The 17,936-nt window shown below is 40.2% G+C and overlaps 1 protein-coding gene across 1 annotated transcript; it reads left to right on the top strand.

Moving 5' to 3' along the window:
• The first annotated feature begins 181 nt into the window (after nt 1-181).
• On the top strand, nt 182-16,345 carry LOC110976180 (integrin alpha-8-like). The gene is made up of 28 exons (XM_022229259.2): nt 182-1,035; nt 3,111-3,229; nt 4,670-4,767; nt 5,249-5,384; nt 5,880-5,944; nt 6,218-6,263; nt 6,536-6,705; nt 7,429-7,535; nt 7,920-8,022; nt 8,442-8,544; nt 8,716-8,813; nt 9,228-9,318; nt 9,447-9,492; nt 9,666-9,770; nt 9,951-10,006; nt 10,314-10,468; nt 10,702-10,854; nt 10,993-11,057; nt 11,300-11,444; nt 11,705-11,788; nt 11,957-12,036; nt 12,355-12,444; nt 12,738-12,846; nt 13,168-13,329; nt 13,520-13,789; nt 14,056-14,163; nt 14,664-14,807; nt 14,964-16,345. The coding sequence occupies exons 1-28, from the start codon at nt 857-859 to the stop codon at nt 15,057-15,059; spliced, it is 3,183 nt and encodes a 1,060-aa protein (XP_022084951.2). The 5' UTR covers nt 182-856; the 3' UTR covers nt 15,060-16,345.
• The last annotated feature ends 1,591 nt before the right edge of the window (nt 16,346-17,936 follow it).

Raw genomic sequence — 17,936 nt, 5'->3', positions numbered from 1 at the left:
AGATTCAGCCTAAGTAAACTCTGTGCTGTGAAACTGTCTGATACTAATATGAATATTTGCTTTGATAAGTATTAAACTGTCGGGGTTGAGGTCAACAACATCCTAAACCAAGGCAGTTGAACTGTTGACTGTCTTCGGACAATTCAAGGGATCGTCTAGCTGGGGTGGCTCTGTTTCCCCACGGTGGATAGGATGAGATCAATCAGTCGGTCACAGTCTTCAGCCGACCACAGGTGGAGCACCGCAGTGTTGCATTGATTCTCCGGAAGTGACGACACAAACCAAACTGTCCCTCAATCCACCTCGTTTCCGGCATGGATTACCAAGGCTGTTCAACACTAACAGCTATGTAGTCAGGGCGTTCACATTTGCCGGGATATGTATTTCCTTTCAGGCCTGTCAGTCTAATTTAAAACGAGCTCGATGGCTTACCGCAATTTGATTTCCTCCACGAGCGTCGCACTTTAACAAGAGGATAAACATGCTCAGTTTATACCGTGCAACGAAACCTGCATGCGTGCATCGTGGTTGAGACATAAATTACGTACTGCACACGTCGGTTTGCAGCCTCGGGAGCGCAGGCGTACTTGTATGAATGCGGTTTGAGCACGGGGTAGACTAGGAACTTCTTCCGACCCAAGGTGGCAGCGCACTCAGGAGGTCACAGGATCAGGCTTTGTTATTGGTGTTGTGTTCACGAATACATGTACTTGTATAACTAGTTCATTTGTTCGCTGTCATTGTTTAATATACTGATGCTGTTGCTTTCGATTAGTTCTTCTGTCATCATTGGGAGTCAAACATTGAAGTGTGACTACATTTTGGAACTAAACTATTGCAGCCCGCATTCGACATAATGTATCGTCGAAATCTCCGGGGATTATTTTTCGTGTTCGCTGTTGGAGTCTTCGTTTGTGGACGTGAATGTCAAGCGTTCAACATGGATACTACCATGCCAATCACACGGACGGGGCCAGCCGACAGCTTGTTTGGCTATTCTGTTGCTTTACATCGAGAAAGTGGATCTACAAACGTGTGAGTTATCAGAAAGAATCATCGTTACTGCCTGTACGCCTGCGTTTGTTAATCACGGTTATTTTGGGGGGAAAAAACTTGCAAAAGCAGGTTTTATCTCAAGGCCCAATGTCACGTGAGACTCCATGGACAATCCACATGGTTAATTACTCGTGATGATTATTTGAAATCAAATTAAGGCCTCTTTGGCGTTGCTTCGTTGAAAACACGTTTTATATCATATCCAGAGGTACAACACACGACTTTGCATACTGTAGGGTCACGAACAGTAACTAGTCGCTTTTAAATCATAAGGCACTTCAATTAAAATATAAAAGTGGGAAAGTGTTCCAACGTCCAAAAGATTAATGTTCAACATGAGACTCATTGTTAATAGTCTCGTTATTGCCGAAGTAAATGAGATTTTCAAATTTCATGTAGGCCTACATCGTTTATTTTCCACGTTAAAGCTTTCATACTTGATCGAAACCAGTCAAAAGGTTGGAAGAAAAAAATGATAAGCATATGGGAATAATGCACTTGGGACCCTGCCGCGGCCGGTGAAAAAAAAGACACACTTCTCGAATATTTCCTGTTATCGCAACGGACACACTGCAGCTAAACCTACCCAGCGGAAATAACAATCGACACACACATCCGCTTTACTTTTGATGTCAGACTCTGGAACTCCTTTCACAAAAAAACGACTTTCCTTGCTAAATTTTCTCCACTTTCCATTGCTAAGGTATATGATTACAGGATAGTACATCAAGAAGACACATCTAAGGTCGTTTTTACGTTGCACGCCACCGGTGGCTTTGATGTCTCAATTACACGTATTTAAGTAACTTTGTGTTTATTGTCAAACTTGAATCATAAACAGCCTGAGTACACGCTTCTTAAAAACTGATCACATTATGAAACCTCAGTGAAGCTAAGGACACAGTATTGTAAGTGAAGACACAAGAAAGGTGTGCGTTTTAGGGTACCTGTAAAAATACTTTTGAAATCGGAAGATCATATAGCCCGAGCTGTCAGGGTTACAGGATTATCACAACCGACACCAAGGTCACATTGAAGATCTGACCACTTGATTGCTTGTAAACTGTGCCACAGGCCTAATGTTTGGTAATCAAACCGATACATACAGACTTGGGAAATGTTAGCATATTTGGCTTGCGATTGCTCTTTTTGCACCCCAGAAACTGTTCCTTAAACCAGTTTTGTCAATAAAAAGGGCAAAGGGAAATTGACAAATAATGTCCAGAAGAGATTCTTCTTTCATTTTCTAAAAGATTAACGCTTCCTACTTGATGTTTAACATGTGTTTGTATCCCCAATAGCACAATTGGCAAAATAATACTGATGTTGCATGGTATCATGGCCAAATTATTAACAATCATGACTCATTCGAAAGATAACGAACTTTTCCTATACTGTAATAATTGTATAGGAATTGTGGGGCTTTTACACACAGTCGTGTGAAATAAAAATGAAACTGTCGGGTGAAGGCCATTTCCTGCTCGAGGAAAATATAAACTATGAATATAGATGATAAAATATTTTCCTGCTTGATGTTTAACATGTGGTTTGTATCCCAAATAGCAAAATTGGAAAAATGATAAAAACTGAAGTTGCATGTTAACAATTGGGTGAAGGCCATTTTCTGCTGGAGAAAAATATAAATATTGCGACCAAAGAATTGGATGCACTTCAATGTTTTGATCATTTTTTAAATGAAAGTTCCCTTTTACAAAACTCATTCGACACAATTCCGACTGCTAATGCCAGCCACAGCAGTGGCACATATTGAATTTTTTTTTTATAAATGTAATTATTGAAATAAGTATTTCTTACTTGTAAAAAAATATTTGTAAGTTAAGTACACTATGAATTAAATTGTATTACAGTGTTTCTGTTCTTCAGAAATTAATGGAAAATTAGGAAGCCATACACACTTTAAACCTGTTTTTGTCATTTGCATAACTATTTGATTTATGGTTACCCTCTAGTGTCCATTGCATGTGTCGAAAGCTGAGAATGAACTGAATCTTATGCAGACCTAAACTTGACATAGTCCTTTGATTTGTGTTAAGGTTGTTGGTGGGAGCACCTCGTGCACAGACTAACCAGCCGGGCGTAGAACGAGGCGGTGCTGTGTATCGATGCCCCGTCATGGCAGAGGACTGTCAGCAAATCACTTTTGATTCTTCTGGTTGGTATAGGATTACGCGATTAAACTAAGGAAAAGGAAACATCATGAACGTGTTGCGAAGAAATGAGAAGTGCTCGATGGTGCTGTTACGCCCCAACAATGGTCACGGTCCCAACTATACTTGGGCTGGTCCCAACTATAGTTAAGCCGGTTCCAACTACGGCCCAAGTATCCGCCGCGAGTTGAAGTGCACCCTCACCGGCGAAAGAAAGACAGCCGGGTGGGAAGTTTTCCAACTGGGATCTTGCGCGCGTTCGGCGTTTACGCGAGGACCATTACATTCCAGCATTAAATTCGTTGCACGTATTCAGCGTGCCCCACGCGAAACTAGTCTGGTTCCCTGCCCAAAGATTCCTTGACGACCCTCGATAAAAAAATCTTAGGTCAGGCATCACCCACGGATATACACAGATATGACGCAAGGGTTAGGGGTCACAAGTTAAGAGACTGGGTGTTTTCGATTTCATCAGTAGCAACATCTCAAAAATGAGGCTTTTCCCATATCCAATGGGCAATACTGCAAGTGTATCCCCACTGGGAGCATGTTTCAGGCACAGAGCCTGCATTGGTTGAAGAAAGTTATATTCTGCAATCCGCCCGGCATTTCGATCGGCCAAGGCGACGTTTGATTTCATTGTGTAATAGTCAAATGTATTGTAGGATCAACAGCTGCCATTAGGATACGGGAGTTTACGTTCAATAGCTGGCCTACCTACCCCGCTGGGAATAACCGAACATCAACGGTACCATCCGGACATGCCAAATATGGACGGGACGGCTTCGGAATATTTGTGCTATTTCCAGAAAACTCGAGGAATTCCTCCGGTCTTGGTCACGTGGACATTGGGTGATGCCAGACCCTTGATTCGTAGAGTAGTCAGAATTATCGGGTCCGTATCCAGACTAACGCGAAACGCGTATTAACTTACGCGCCTACGCGATGAGTTCATACCAACGGGGTCAAGTTCGATCAAGGACCACTTGTTGATTTGTGATGTACTCGCACTTGTACTGTGAATTTGAGGTGCAAATGACCCTAGTCAACTGTTGTCAGGTCATTAGGCTGAAGGGCAAACTACCAAAAATAAAAGTGAAAATGGTCGTTTACAGGTGACCTACTGTTTTTCTGGCAATTTCCTTATAACTGGTCCTCTCTGCACTGTGCTTTCAAAAACAGTTTATGGTTACCAACGAACTATTTAAAACACGCCCTTTTTTGTTCTCGCTCGGAGCAGATAGTTGGGACTGAGGCAATAGTTATGGCTAAACAGTGCTAATAAAATTTGTTTACTCTTCGGCATTCTTTTTGTAATTGTGGTTTTCATTAGCATGTATCAGATTACCATATTTTGTCACTGCGAACTGTGTTCAGCTTTGCCACAGGAGTAACTGTACTGTTTGTGCGTTGGAGAGTTACATTTTGTTCGGATCCATTACCAGGGCATGAAATGGACGTTTTTGGGGATCAGTTTGGAAGTAAATCCAATCAATTCTTCGGTGCTACTCTGCACAGCAGTGGACCAGATGGACCAGTCGTGGTACGTACATACCTGTATAGCACTGTTCAGTTTGCTAGTATATTAAAGAAGGCAGCACGTGACTCCATTCAGTGTGTATGATACTTTTGTTGATGGATGCCATTCTTTTTACTGTCGACGACAGAGGTCCTTTAATGTGCTATAACCAATATTACTGTCGACGACAGACGTCCTTTAATGTGCTATAACCAATATTACTGTCGACGACAGAGGTCCTTTAATGTGCTATAACCAATATTACTGTCGACGACAGACGTCCTTTAGTGTGCCGTAAAGCCTTTCTACTGTCGACGACAGGTATTTGCTAGCTTTCTTTATGGGAGTTCTTTTTGATGTCGACAGTATAGGTGCGCTTTCAATTGTTTTCCCCATTTTTTCTTCGACAACAGGCGTGCACTAGCTTTATGTATTGTCCATTCGTTTTATTGTCGACAGTATATACTAACTTTGGTTATGCCTTTCTTGTCACTTTCGGTTTCAGGCTTGTGCTCCTCGTAGAGTTTGGACAGTGGATGATTTTAATTCTTCGACCACTCAGCGATACCTGGCTGGTGGATGTTTTGTTGCCAGAAATGACTTCCTTGATATAACAGAAATCACTCCGTGTGAAATTCCAGGTAGGCTAAATCGAGACAGGGACAGATGACAGACATACTCTGTATGAGTGTCTTATATTCGCTCGCCAACTTCAGGTGTTGGGATGAGTAATGTACATGTTGTCTATCCACCTCGAGCAGAAGCACCCCCTCATCGGTTGAAAAGAGCCGCGTTGGTCGGAAGTGTTCAGTTTTTTAGTGGCGATGTGGCCGTCACGCGTGCGCTTTCTAGTTGTTCATGAACTAGCAAAGTTCATTTACGACCGAAGGAGCCTCCGTTGCTAAGGAAATAGCGCCATCTCTTGGTCTAACTCGAGACCCATAGCGAGGTGATTTGGCTTCAAGTTAAATGGGGGTCAAAGTATGGGGGTATCGTTTAATGAAAGCACTGTGTATATTAATTGCATCTCAACTTGAAAAATACATATTCACTCCGCTGTATGTGGGTTGGTGACGGAGTTCTTAACGTTGATATTGATTTTTTTCTCTCTCCTTTACCTGCCGCCATGGGGACAGGGGATGACCTTGGCATCGACTTCATCAGTTACTGTCAGGCTGGACTGAGTGCATCCATTTCGCAGGTTGGTTGCTTATGTCTCATTTGCTCTTTGGAAACGCGCGAAGGCTTTTCAAAAATGTATGAAAGTGAGCAAAGACACCGGAGCGCAAGGGTGCAGCTACCTAAAAAAAGGGAATGAAAGCTGTAACAAATAGCAGATCACACAAAGTAAACCACAATTAACCTGAAGTGAGAATCACACTTGAGATTTTGTGTTTTGTTTAAATATTTGTAGCCCATCACTTGAAAGCGTTGTTAAGCTGTTTGGGTTTGTCTGTGACCTTTTGTTTCTTAGGATGCAGAATTACTTCTTGGTGCGCCTGGGAGCTTTTATTGGCAAGGTATGGAATTCAAGGAAACAACGATGTGTTCGGCTCTCCATATCTAACCACCCCCCAAAAAATTGCCCAATTAAAACTGAAATTATCATTCGACATAGTTTTAATTTGATTTTCTCAAAAGTTGTTCGTAGTTAAGATATTTTGTCAGGTTTTACCAAATTATGAAAACATGTCGACACATGCATATTTTCCCAAATATTAACTTATTTCATCACAGTGATCGTCAGTTCCTTGTACACATCCCTGACTGGAAGATGTATTTTCCATTTAAGGTCAAGTCATTTCCGTTAACGTCAACGATCCAACGGCAACTCTCTACAGTCGAGAACGATCCTACGCACATGACAACTATTATCAGGGATACGCTGTGGCTAGAGGGCGCTTCGGCAATGGTGGCGTGTATGCAGTTAGTGAGCCTCGCTCTACCGAGTTCCTGGGAATGGTGAGTAAAAGAGGTTTCTGCTGGACCAGCATTTGTGTTGAAAAGAATTTTAACACTCAACCTCAGCCTTATAAATATTCAGTCTGGTTTTGAGTGACTGGATGTGTTATCCCCTTTAAAAAGGCGGATCCAGGATTTTCCAAATGAGGGGCGTGATCCCGGATTTTCCAACGGGCGGGGGAGGGGGGAACATTAACTAAAAGAGGGGCAGGGTAAATTGCCGTACGGCGTGGGTCCCGGAGCCATTTTGGATTCTAGGCACTCTGTGGTGCAATGTCAGAGAATATGACACCTCTTTTTTCCCTTCTCCTTCCATTTTTCTTCTTTTTTATTTATTTACTTGGTGAAAGGGGGAAGGGGATGAGCCCCCATGTCCCCCTGGATCCAACGCTGCTCTTATATGTCACCCAAGGAAACCAACTACTGATAGTGTACCAACCTTAAAATAAGATGGTTATTGTGAGGAAAAAACTGTTGTCTTGTTTTGTAATTGCATTCACGCTTCCATCATGTGACGAGTACTACTCGAATCGTATACAAGAAAAAGATCTTTTTAGATTAAGTCAGTCTGTTGGTGTCGCTTAAAAACGAGAGAAGATTCATTCAATCATTGTCCAGTGTGGTATCACGATGCAAGTTTTGAGTATTTTATCCAACCAATCCGAGTTTGGGTTTCCCTTTTTTCTTTTTAATTAATCATTCAGCATCTTGTGCCTCCTTTAGGTATCCATCTGGAATGGAAGTTTCATCTTGGTCGATACAATTTACGGAGAGCAGATGTCGGCGTACTTTGGACATTCCTTGGCTGTTACAGACGTTAACGCAGACGGGTTGGTTTCAAACTACGCCCTACTGTTTGTCTCCACTAGTACCCACCGATAAAACGCATTCCAGAAAACCAGCTCAGCTCCTTGGCTGGGTTTAAAGATTTTTTTGTGTTGTCAAGGCAGTTCTTCCATGGGCCTTAGTTTCAACAAATAGCCGCATAATCTCTTATAACTTTTTATTTTATGCCAATTCCAATCTTTATTCTGTTTATTTCAAATAGAATACAAGTACGATACGTAAAGTTTTTATAACTGGCTTCATTTCCAGTTTCTGAATGGCAATAGAGCATAAGATTCCTGTACATGTATTAAGCAAACTGACCAAACGTTTTACATGAGACACTACTACCATCACTTGAAGTTTTTCTTTAACTTTTGATTTGACAGTCTTGATGATCTCATAATTGGTGCTCCAATGTTTGTCGACCCGGACAACTTGATCGACAAGTGGGAGGTCGGCCGAGTATATGTCTACTGTCAGGTTGTTGATGTAAGTTGCAGATCGGAAGACAATTGGTATAAGGCAATACCTTGCGTATTGAAAGACCATTCCTGTATAAAGCAATACCAAGAGGACAAAAATAATTATGAGAACTCTTAGTATTTTATTCCTGGACCAATCGTGAGCGTTTTTACAATTGGTGGGTATCTCAGATTAAAGCATATAAACACAGTTCAAGTTATGTCTATCCTATCTCGGATTTTTTAGGACCTCTTTCGCTACTTGTTCGTTGTTTTAGACGAAAAGATGAATAAGATAAAAATGAAAGCAGTAAATGTAAAATGATATGGTAATATCCTTCCACGTGTGCTTCATTATATCATGCGTTGTTTTATCACAATGCACAATTTCCCACTTACATCAACATTATATGATTTTAGAGAGATGTTTTTCTCCTTTTTTTCAAGGGACATTTCACGAAAACAGACGTCATGACTGGGACGCATCCGGGTGGGCAGTTTGGATTTTCTGTGGCAGCAATTGGAGACGTAAATAAAGACGGATTTAATGGTAAAATCAGCATTAACCAAGAAACATCATCTTTTATTTCATAATGATGACAACTGAGGATGTAGTTATCCAGCGAACTGAGTCCATGATTCACCATGCTTCTTGATATCCATACTAGAATTTGTTTTCAACCAAATGATGATTTCATTTGACATGTTCTTTCGTCAATAGATGTAGCCGTGGGTGCCCCATTTGCTGGCAAGGATGGTTCTGGTATTGTGTATATTTTTCAAGGACGAAGAAGAGGAATCAAACAGACAGCAACACAGGTGTCGTTATCAGCGAAATGAAAAGTTTTAGCAGTTTATCTAAAATTAGGCGTTTTAATATAAAACGTTGTAAAACAACACAAAAAGACTTTTTGATGAATGGTGGCATTGACAGACAAAATTAACCTTATCCAGTTCGGAGTCATATTGAAGGTTCAGAGCATTCCCTGGTCAGTCAATTAATCAGACTTCAAATTTATTGCAGACTCAACTTGAGATAGAAGAAGCATTAGCGATACAAAGTAGAACGATGTTTTGATTTCGAGGTACAAAATGAAGGTTAAAATTCTCCTACATACCTTTTGTTCCAAAACCTCGCGAATTGAGAATAGTAATACCTGAAAATGAAGTTGTAATCAACTGAAATATTTTTGCTTGTTCTTTGTTTTTGTCTGATGTGTTTTGTATATGCAGATGTTAAGGCCAGTGGATTTTGATCTAGATATCGTGTCTTTTGGAACTGCGTTATCAGGTGGACTTGACATGGATGGCAACAATTATAATGGTGAGGAAAAAAGAAAAGTACAAAGCCCCCCCCCAAAAAAAAGGACTAACATCTTAGGGTTTTTGTCACTAAAAATATTGTCGGACAGCCAGCTAAACGTTTCACATTTATTTCAATTTCTTTCCCAGATATTCTTGTTGGAGCTTACAAGTCATCAACGTCTGTTCTCGTGAGGTGAGGAAATATCGTCATTAATTTTAATAAATTACAAACCTACAGGAAACGTTTATACAAAATATCACTTTTCAATAAACTGCTTTGATAAAACGTTAAGCCCCTTTTAATTTTAAAGTAGATTGAAGATTGATAAAGAAAATTTATTATCTCCCTTCAAATCGAAAATGCAGATCAAGGCCTATTGTCCGGATTCAGAAATCCCTCACCTTTGAACCAGAGCAGATAAATCTTGACGTCAGAGATTACCGGTTGCCATCTGGACAGGAAGTGTCAAGGTAAGGCCAGATTTCAGAGCAAGCTTTCTCAAGGAAGTATCTGAATATTGTAGCTGTTGGACTGTTGTTTACTTGTTTTGTTAGGGCATCCGCGCTCTATTTCCGCATTTGTTTTATTGCTGTCTTCGTCGTGTTCATGTCGTTTTTAATGAAGACAAAATCTGTCTTGCTCTGTTGCAGTTTTAACGTCACAACTTGTCTCACAGCCAAAGGACAGGATATTCCAGCAACTGTTGGTAGGCACCAGTTCACAATATTCATTTCATCAGTGCCAAATAAATGGAAATGCATGTAAAAATAAACTCGATTCCCGGGATTATTTGGGTGTGTTGTTCCGTTGATTTTGTCACTAAACTGAAAATTGTAAATTACTATGTCTAATGGGAAGAGTCTCATCACACAAAGCTTTGATATTTGTCTAAGAAGAGTTTTATTATTACATTAATTAGTGAGAGCCGATCCAGTTTCAAGACTCTTATCCATCAGTAAGCGGTTCCTGGCCTCTCTGTTGATTGGTATATTTTTATCTAATTATATTTCAAGATGTGAAATACAATTTACAGCTCGATGCTGTGTTACCCACGACCTCACGAGCAGCATTTGTACTCGATACCAGCTTGGAACTGTCAGAGATGACGCGCAGAGTCAAGCTGACAACTGACGCAGAGATGTGTCAGAAGGACCTGGTTTATGTTAAGGTAACCATGCATCCAGATTCGTTTTGGATAATCAAATCCGAAACCGTCATTTCATGTAAAAAAAAATGAATCCTGACTAGCTGCATTTGTGTGTAAGTCAATTTCGTAATCCTGCTTAAGACGAAACTTTCTTGTGTAAAATTATATTTTCAAACCAAAACTATCGGTTAGCAAAGTTCTGAAACATTTTGGTGCCTTTTCTGATCAATTTGTGACTTTACCTTAACCCGTAGCTTGTGATTGTTGAGAAAAATCTCCCAATTGGAGTCCGTCTCAGCTACGAGCTTGACCCAGCAGATACCACACCTCCTCAGGGATCATCGACGGCATCTACTCCAGTCCCACCCATTCTGAACTCAACCCCTGAACCTGTCCTCTTAAGATCAGTGAGTCCTTGTATCGAAAAAGAGGGAAAATAAAATTGTCTCTTTTACCGTTTTGCAATTGCCAAAATTGCATAGATGTGATGATTTGGAAAAACGTTAAATCTTATAATGTATTTCTGTTGGTTTGCTATCTTTCAGCTTTTAATAAAAAACACATGCAAGAATTATCTCTGTGCGCCAGACCTTGTGTTGACTGCAACTTCGTAAGTTAGGAGAACATTGGTATTTCGTTTAGCATCATGCAGAGTTGGATTTCTTTTGATAATAACCTTTTTTATGGAAATTCTTTATTGTTCTTGGTAAACATTGCATGATTGTCACCTAAATTCCTGTTAGAAAAAGAAATACCTGTTATCAGTCGGCAGAGTTTATAATAGCTAAGACTATTGCAACGAAAATTGGTAAAATGTATAATATGTGTGGTTTTATATCCATACTCGTTCAGAAATATCCAGCGTGTTGCCCTAGGCGATGACTGGGAACTCAGTCTTCAAGTGACGGTTACAAACCACGGAGAGGACGCTTACGAGGCCACTTTTCAAGCCAACATTCCCGAAGGAATGGCATTTATTCGAGTAGAAGGAACCTCGGTAATATAAGTTCCAATTTCGTCGATTTTACAGAAGCGTGCGTTACTTGTAATTGGACAGTTATTATGTACTTGCTAACTACATAGGCCATGCAGTGACATTTAACGAGGGACAAAAATAGTAAACATAGAACCTTGCTGGTTTTAACCTTAATCCCCTGGAGTGAATTAAAACTCACATTGAAATCGGAGGATTTGGGACTGTTAGGATTCATGCAAGGAATTAAACCGAGCAAAAGCTCCTTCTCATGGTTTTTCTAGGATCTGTCAGTGACATGCAGCTTAGATGAAGACAGCAGAGTCTTAACGTGCGACATTGGAAATCCTTTACCAGAAGAATACATGGCGAGTACTTTTTCTCAATAGTTATCGTAATGAATGAGTAATCTTGAAAAAGTTACAAATACAATGCGTAATACAGCATTTTGTTCACTATTTAAGAGATCAATTATTCTTATTCTTTCACTAGCACCTATGTCTTTATGAGAACAACTTTAACTTTTTTAACTGCAGGTTAATTTCGGTATAACCATCGGAAACGACCGTTTAGCGGATGAGAAGGATGAATTAATCATAAGTATGAAGGTGGATAGGTATGATGAGACGGGGTCTTAGTAACCATAGTAACACAGCTAATTTATGTGATATTGCTTAGTGATACTATTTATGGATTCATGAAAAGCATATATTGTTATGGCCCAGATTGGATTCAAACCGTATACCCACTCTGATTAAAGTTGGGGAAATCATTTTGTGATAAGGTTTTATTTGATATGATAGGGTTCTATCCGAGAACTGCGTTCAGCATGTCACTTATCTGTACTGAGGCTATGTAGGGAGTCTTCGAACATACCCTTGGATCTAACTTCGATACTTTAGCAATTTTGACCTCGACTAATTTTTTTCTTCAGTTTAAACTTTGAACCGATGAATCTTACAAATGACAATTATGCCAACGTGACAGTGGGTGTATATGCTACCGCACAGCTTGGCCTTTATGGGTAAGTTTGATTCTCTGAAAAAAGGTATTATTTACTTAAACTTAACATTTTATCTACGTAGATGTTTTGTACATTAATCAAGACATTGAAATGAAATGTTAAACTCAGACGTTTGTGGTATTATTTCAATATTGTATACCACTACAAGCGTGTATATGCATCTGAAGGTTTTATTTAAGAAGCGTACAAACCTTCCATAGCAACAGTTCCCTATGTACTGTTGAGCGCATTGCAAAGACTGTGTGAGCAATAATATGAATACACCTAATGATATCTGACTTGTACTTCCTTAGCGTTTCTACACCAGAGCAGGTGCTCTTTACGCGCTCCAACGGCAGTTATAACCCACCAGACCCTCAAAAAGAGGAAGACGTGGGGGCAGAGGTCACGCACCTATACATGGTGAGGTCACGAATTAAGATCATACGAAATAAAGTAGGATATGTCCCTCCGCTCCTGCTGGTGTGAAATATGGGTGTCGATTACCAAAATTTTTTTTAAAGAAAACAATTCTATTATCAATCAGAAAAAAATGACATGGTGGTCAGAGTTAAAGACTCTATCGAGTTCATTGGAGAGCTTCAAAATGATATGGAAGAGTTTATAGTAGATAGCAGTCGATGAACAAGCTCTTTGGTCTCGGCTAATATTACTTGGTTTTTAAAATCTTTGGTCTTCACATTTCTTTAAATGATTCCTGTATTTCGATTTTTTTAACCGAAGCTTCGCAACAAAGGTCCTAGTGAGGTTGGCCACACAAAAATTGAGATTTCCTGGCCGTTGATTTCTTCTGATGGGGAATACTTGCTGTATCTGATCAGTGCAAAACTCGGAACAGGAGAGGATTGTCATGTACAAGGCGGTGTTAACCCTGAAGATCTTGAGGTATGGTAATAATTTGCTTAAACAATTAATCAGAATATACATTCACTTTGATTAACATAAATTATTTAACCAAACAAATATTTAGGAAAACAAAGATAGGAGTAGATACGGTTTTTCATCTCATGTTAAGATGTTCTTTGTAAGGTAAATAAATAATTCAATGCTGTTCAATTCCTCATTTTTTTCTCAGCTTACGGAAGCCGAGGATATTACGGATAACTCCACTTCGTCTAGTCTCTTGAACTCTGATCAGAAATCGCGCAAACGACGGCAGGCTAACAACAGCTCCATGTCAGCTCTTCCCCAGGTTGGAACTGGGGTTCCCATAGAGTGCAAAAGCCCATCACTCCATTGTGTGCAAATCACGTGTAATATAACGGCCCCCAGCGTCGGTGGAGAGGATATAGACAGCGCCCTCATACGGATCAAATCAAGGCTTTATGAGAAAACATTCAAAGGGGTATGTTTCTCAATTAAAAAATATAATACGTGTCGTTTGTTGTTGTGTCCAGAAATTCCAATCGTTTTATTCTGCTCTGATGGCGTTGTCCCATTTCGCTAGGCCCAGCTGGCCTCAGTACGATTCTGTTGTCGATGAAGAGATTTTCAGAATTCTCATTTTTTAGTTTTAGTGATTATGCGCCCGGACGTAATCCAGAACCATGCATGAAATTGACTTTTCCGAGGATAACCAAAATTGCCTGCATTTTGTTGGTTTGCATACAGAAAGATTACGTTGAAGTTTTTATATCATCCACTGCTAACGCAAGTGTGTTGACTATGCCGTATAGAGAGTCACTTCTTCCGGATACATTCCCAACAGCTACTGCACAGGTAAATGAACACTTCACAAAACAAATATTTATTCTTTGCTTGACCAATGGCTAAAACCTTTATGATGACGCAATACAGGCGATTCACAACAGTGCGCCTCCAAGAGTTTGCACAACTCGCGAAATTTGCCAACCCTTTTGAAACACGCATTGGGTCGACTAATTTCGCTCGTTGTGATTGGCCAACGCGTGGAAAACTCTTGGAGGCGCTCTATTGTGAATCGCCCGTATTAGTAAATATTATAATCAGATGAGTCAGCTGAAATATGTAGGATCAAGTCTTTCATATAGCAGGACTCTTCATTGCTGGGTCGAGGTTTGAGCTCGGTTACAAGTCACTCAGGTATACTCATCAAAACTTTCATGTACACATCGACCGACTTACACGGATCACATCTGCAATGAACGCCCTTTTGGTAGTGCCCATATCTGTCATACTGTTACCAACGCACAAGTTGTAACTATAGTTCCCGTTTTTGTTGATGATTTACATGTATCTAGGCAACGACTCCAGTGATTGGTCAAACTCCAGAGCCACCTATACGTCGGCCGACCGAAGTTACCATCATTCCATTTTGGGTGTACATTGTGGTGGCGATCGTTAGTAGTATCATAATGCTCCTTGTCGTTCTCGGATTGTGGAAGGTAATTTTCAACCTTCAATTTAGAAGTGAAACGTTTTAGACTTGGAAGAGCTCCTAAGAGCCCACATCCAGAACGATTTTTTTCGACGTTCCCTTTTCGCTCACAGGAGGGTACTTGTCAATTCATTCTCTCCTGTTTTACTGTTTAATTATGCAGTGTGGATTCCTCAAACGAAAGAAGATACATCCACCCAACGCCCAAGGAGCTACGCAAGATAATTGGCAGGAGGAAGTATTAATTGATGAGAAATAAACTATTTTCTCATAGGCAACGTCTGGGTACCCTCCACTGAGTTCCCTTTACATGATGTGGAATATGGAACGCAAACATGCTGTTTTACTTCAGTAACTTTTGTTCAAAAGGGGTCTACGTTTTAGGATACTTTCATCATTCAAGCTGTATTTTCCCCTGATCTGCAATAATCATACACAGAACACATGGATCGTCACTTAAAAATAAAGAAAAGTGGATCAAGTGGACTATAATACATAACTTGTAATTGTAAATGAAATAAGACGTAAAAAGCGTATTTTTACTTGTTTGACCAAGTGCAGTGTTGCCATACCCGCGTATTTATTGAGTAAAGGTTTAGTATTTTGTAGAGTTGTGGGTAGATTTTCGTTTTCTATAGACCTTCAAATCCTATGCTTTCTAGCAAAAATCTGCAAGTGCAGTTTTAAAAATATATATCTCTGGTTTAATTTGGAAGAGTTAATCCTGTCCACCTTTTCACCAGAAGCTAATGTATGAAACTGAGTACTGTAAGAATTACTTTCAGCGTATTAAAAATAGGGTTATTGCTGTATAGTAAAAAAAAAAGGTTAATTGAAAAATTGTTCTTGTGATTCTGACAACGTTGTCAACCCAAGGATCAATACTCTAATGATTAGAAAATCTTTGTCTAGACTTACTAACAGTAGCATTTGAACGTGTGGAGAGTATTTGAAGAGTTTGGTGATTAGTAAGTTGGAGCCAGGAATATGTTCTTCTCACTGTGAGATTTGAAGGAAGAATAAGCATACCGTTTTTATATATTTTTGTATCGTTCTCGTAAATTTGCCTTGTTCGATTTGTATAACATAATTTTCAAAGATGCATTTTTAGCTTCCCTAACTTTAAGGCATGTTCTCGTAAGCTTGCATCACGAGCGCCGCCAGGACTCTTCCGGGGGTGGGGGGGCAAAGTACTTTTTTCAAAGGAAGGGGGATTTCTAGCGGGGCAAGACATTCATCAACAATGAACTGATAAACCTGTTAACAGTGGAAAGGGGTCAATTGCGGTTTTTCCAGACAATTTGGGATTGTCATCCTCATGATTCCGTCTCTTGTTTAACTTTTCCCCAAGTTTCCGTTCTGCGAACGACGTCCATGGCTTGGAGTTAGTTGTATATAGAACGTGCTACGTCCGTACCATAGACTTAATCACAGATCAAAACCGTTCGTTTATTGAGATTGATGTCATTGAGAAATACTGGTTTAATTTGCTACTTGTTTTATAACTACAGAATTAAATTGATCTGATCATATGTTTCTTTAAAATCTGTTTGTGAAACATGCTTCGTGAGTCATCCCTTTTTACAGAAAGATCACATTATATTATTGTTCTAAAATGTAAGCTACTGTCACTCACACTGATTCGACCAGTATCCACGAGTTATACGGGTTTAACCTCGTCCCTACCGTCTTGCTTGTTTGAAAAAAAGGGGCCACGATTATCCCCAGGTCAGGGTTGCCCATTATAGCTGCGCTCTTGTTACGCAATTACATGTACAAGTATAAAAGAAAGATGGGCTTTCAGCGCATCTCATCAGATTCGCGTGTGATTCTGTGTTTATTCTTACACCAACCGCCATGTAATGACATGGACGTTCCTTCTGCCCATTTACCTGCGTTATTTCTTTCGGAAATCGTCCATCAACTCGTCGTTCATGGAAGTCACATGCAGTTCATCTTTGGGAGCCTTGCTCTGCTCCAAGCTTACAACTTTTGGTGAGCATAAACATGAATTAAATTAAATTTTGTGTCGATGATAAGTTAAGCGGCTTAAGTTTGTTGTTACACTTGAGGGTTTTAGTTTGTCGAGGTTATAGACCTCAGTGTTTAACAGTTTGCTAAATTCTTTTCTATCCTTCGACATGGTGAGGGCATCTAACGGCCAGGAATCCTCTCTCGCGGTCAATAAAGCTTGTCGCTCTTGGTGAGCTTCGCAGATACAACCTGTTTGCGGGTATCGGCACCTAGTTGCGCTTTATAACATTCACAACGTTTTGATGCAAACCTCGTCTCTGCACACTGGCAGCTGGTAACTTATCGTATGCAAACAGCAGGCCCTGGTGGACATTATGGGAGTCCATGGGGGACTCCTCCCCCTTAGGAAAGTAGTAACAACATTAACCTTATCCAAATATTTCAGTAGCATCACAAATGTTGATGGCACTAGATGAACTTCTGCCTGTGAATGGTTCGTATTCCGGGATGCCACTGTCCTTAGGCATAATTACCTGCTATGTTCTATGCACCACACATTACAGCTGCTATCCAGCTGAGCATGATGCCCGTCGCTGTCGCATGGCGGAAATTTGTGCCGGAAATTGGGGGAGGGGATAGGGAAGGGGGGGTGACTTGCCCGGCCATGAAAATTAGAAAAGCGAGGAGGGGGTGACGCCATATGACTATGTAGAGGGTCTATACATAGGTCGGTTTCCCTTTTTGAGGGATAATGAATGCATTTTAGTTGTTGGAAGTCCGCTGTACTAATTATTTTGCTTACCACAAAAATGTATGTGCGTTTGTGGGGGGGGGGTTCGATAGCCCATCCCCCGAAGAAGAGACGGATCACTGCGATGGTACCGCTGACAACATCCCGCCATCTTCACCAAGGCACTTGCTTCTGAGCTTAAAGCGACGACATAGTGACAAAAATTCATTTCTTTTCATTTCAACATGTAAATTGGATTTCAATTCGTCTTTACTTTAATTTAAACTATGTTTCACTTCCCTCCTGCTGTTTCAAACATGCAACAGCTGGTGCTGGTATAATTATTGTAAAGATCCAATGTGTGGTTACTACCATTTATTGTTACTGTATCGATTTCCTTCTTCAACTGTTTATTCAGTGTTTGTTGAATGC

This window comes from Acanthaster planci, linkage group LG17 (genome assembly GCF_054643075.1).
Source record: "Acanthaster planci isolate LZ-2023a linkage group LG17, COTS_SCS, whole genome shotgun sequence".
NCBI classification, from domain to species: domain Eukaryota; kingdom Metazoa; phylum Echinodermata; class Asteroidea; order Valvatida; family Acanthasteridae; genus Acanthaster; species Acanthaster planci.
The sequence above is the reverse complement of the archived record's forward strand: the minus strand, read 5'-3'. Positions and strand labels throughout refer to the sequence as shown.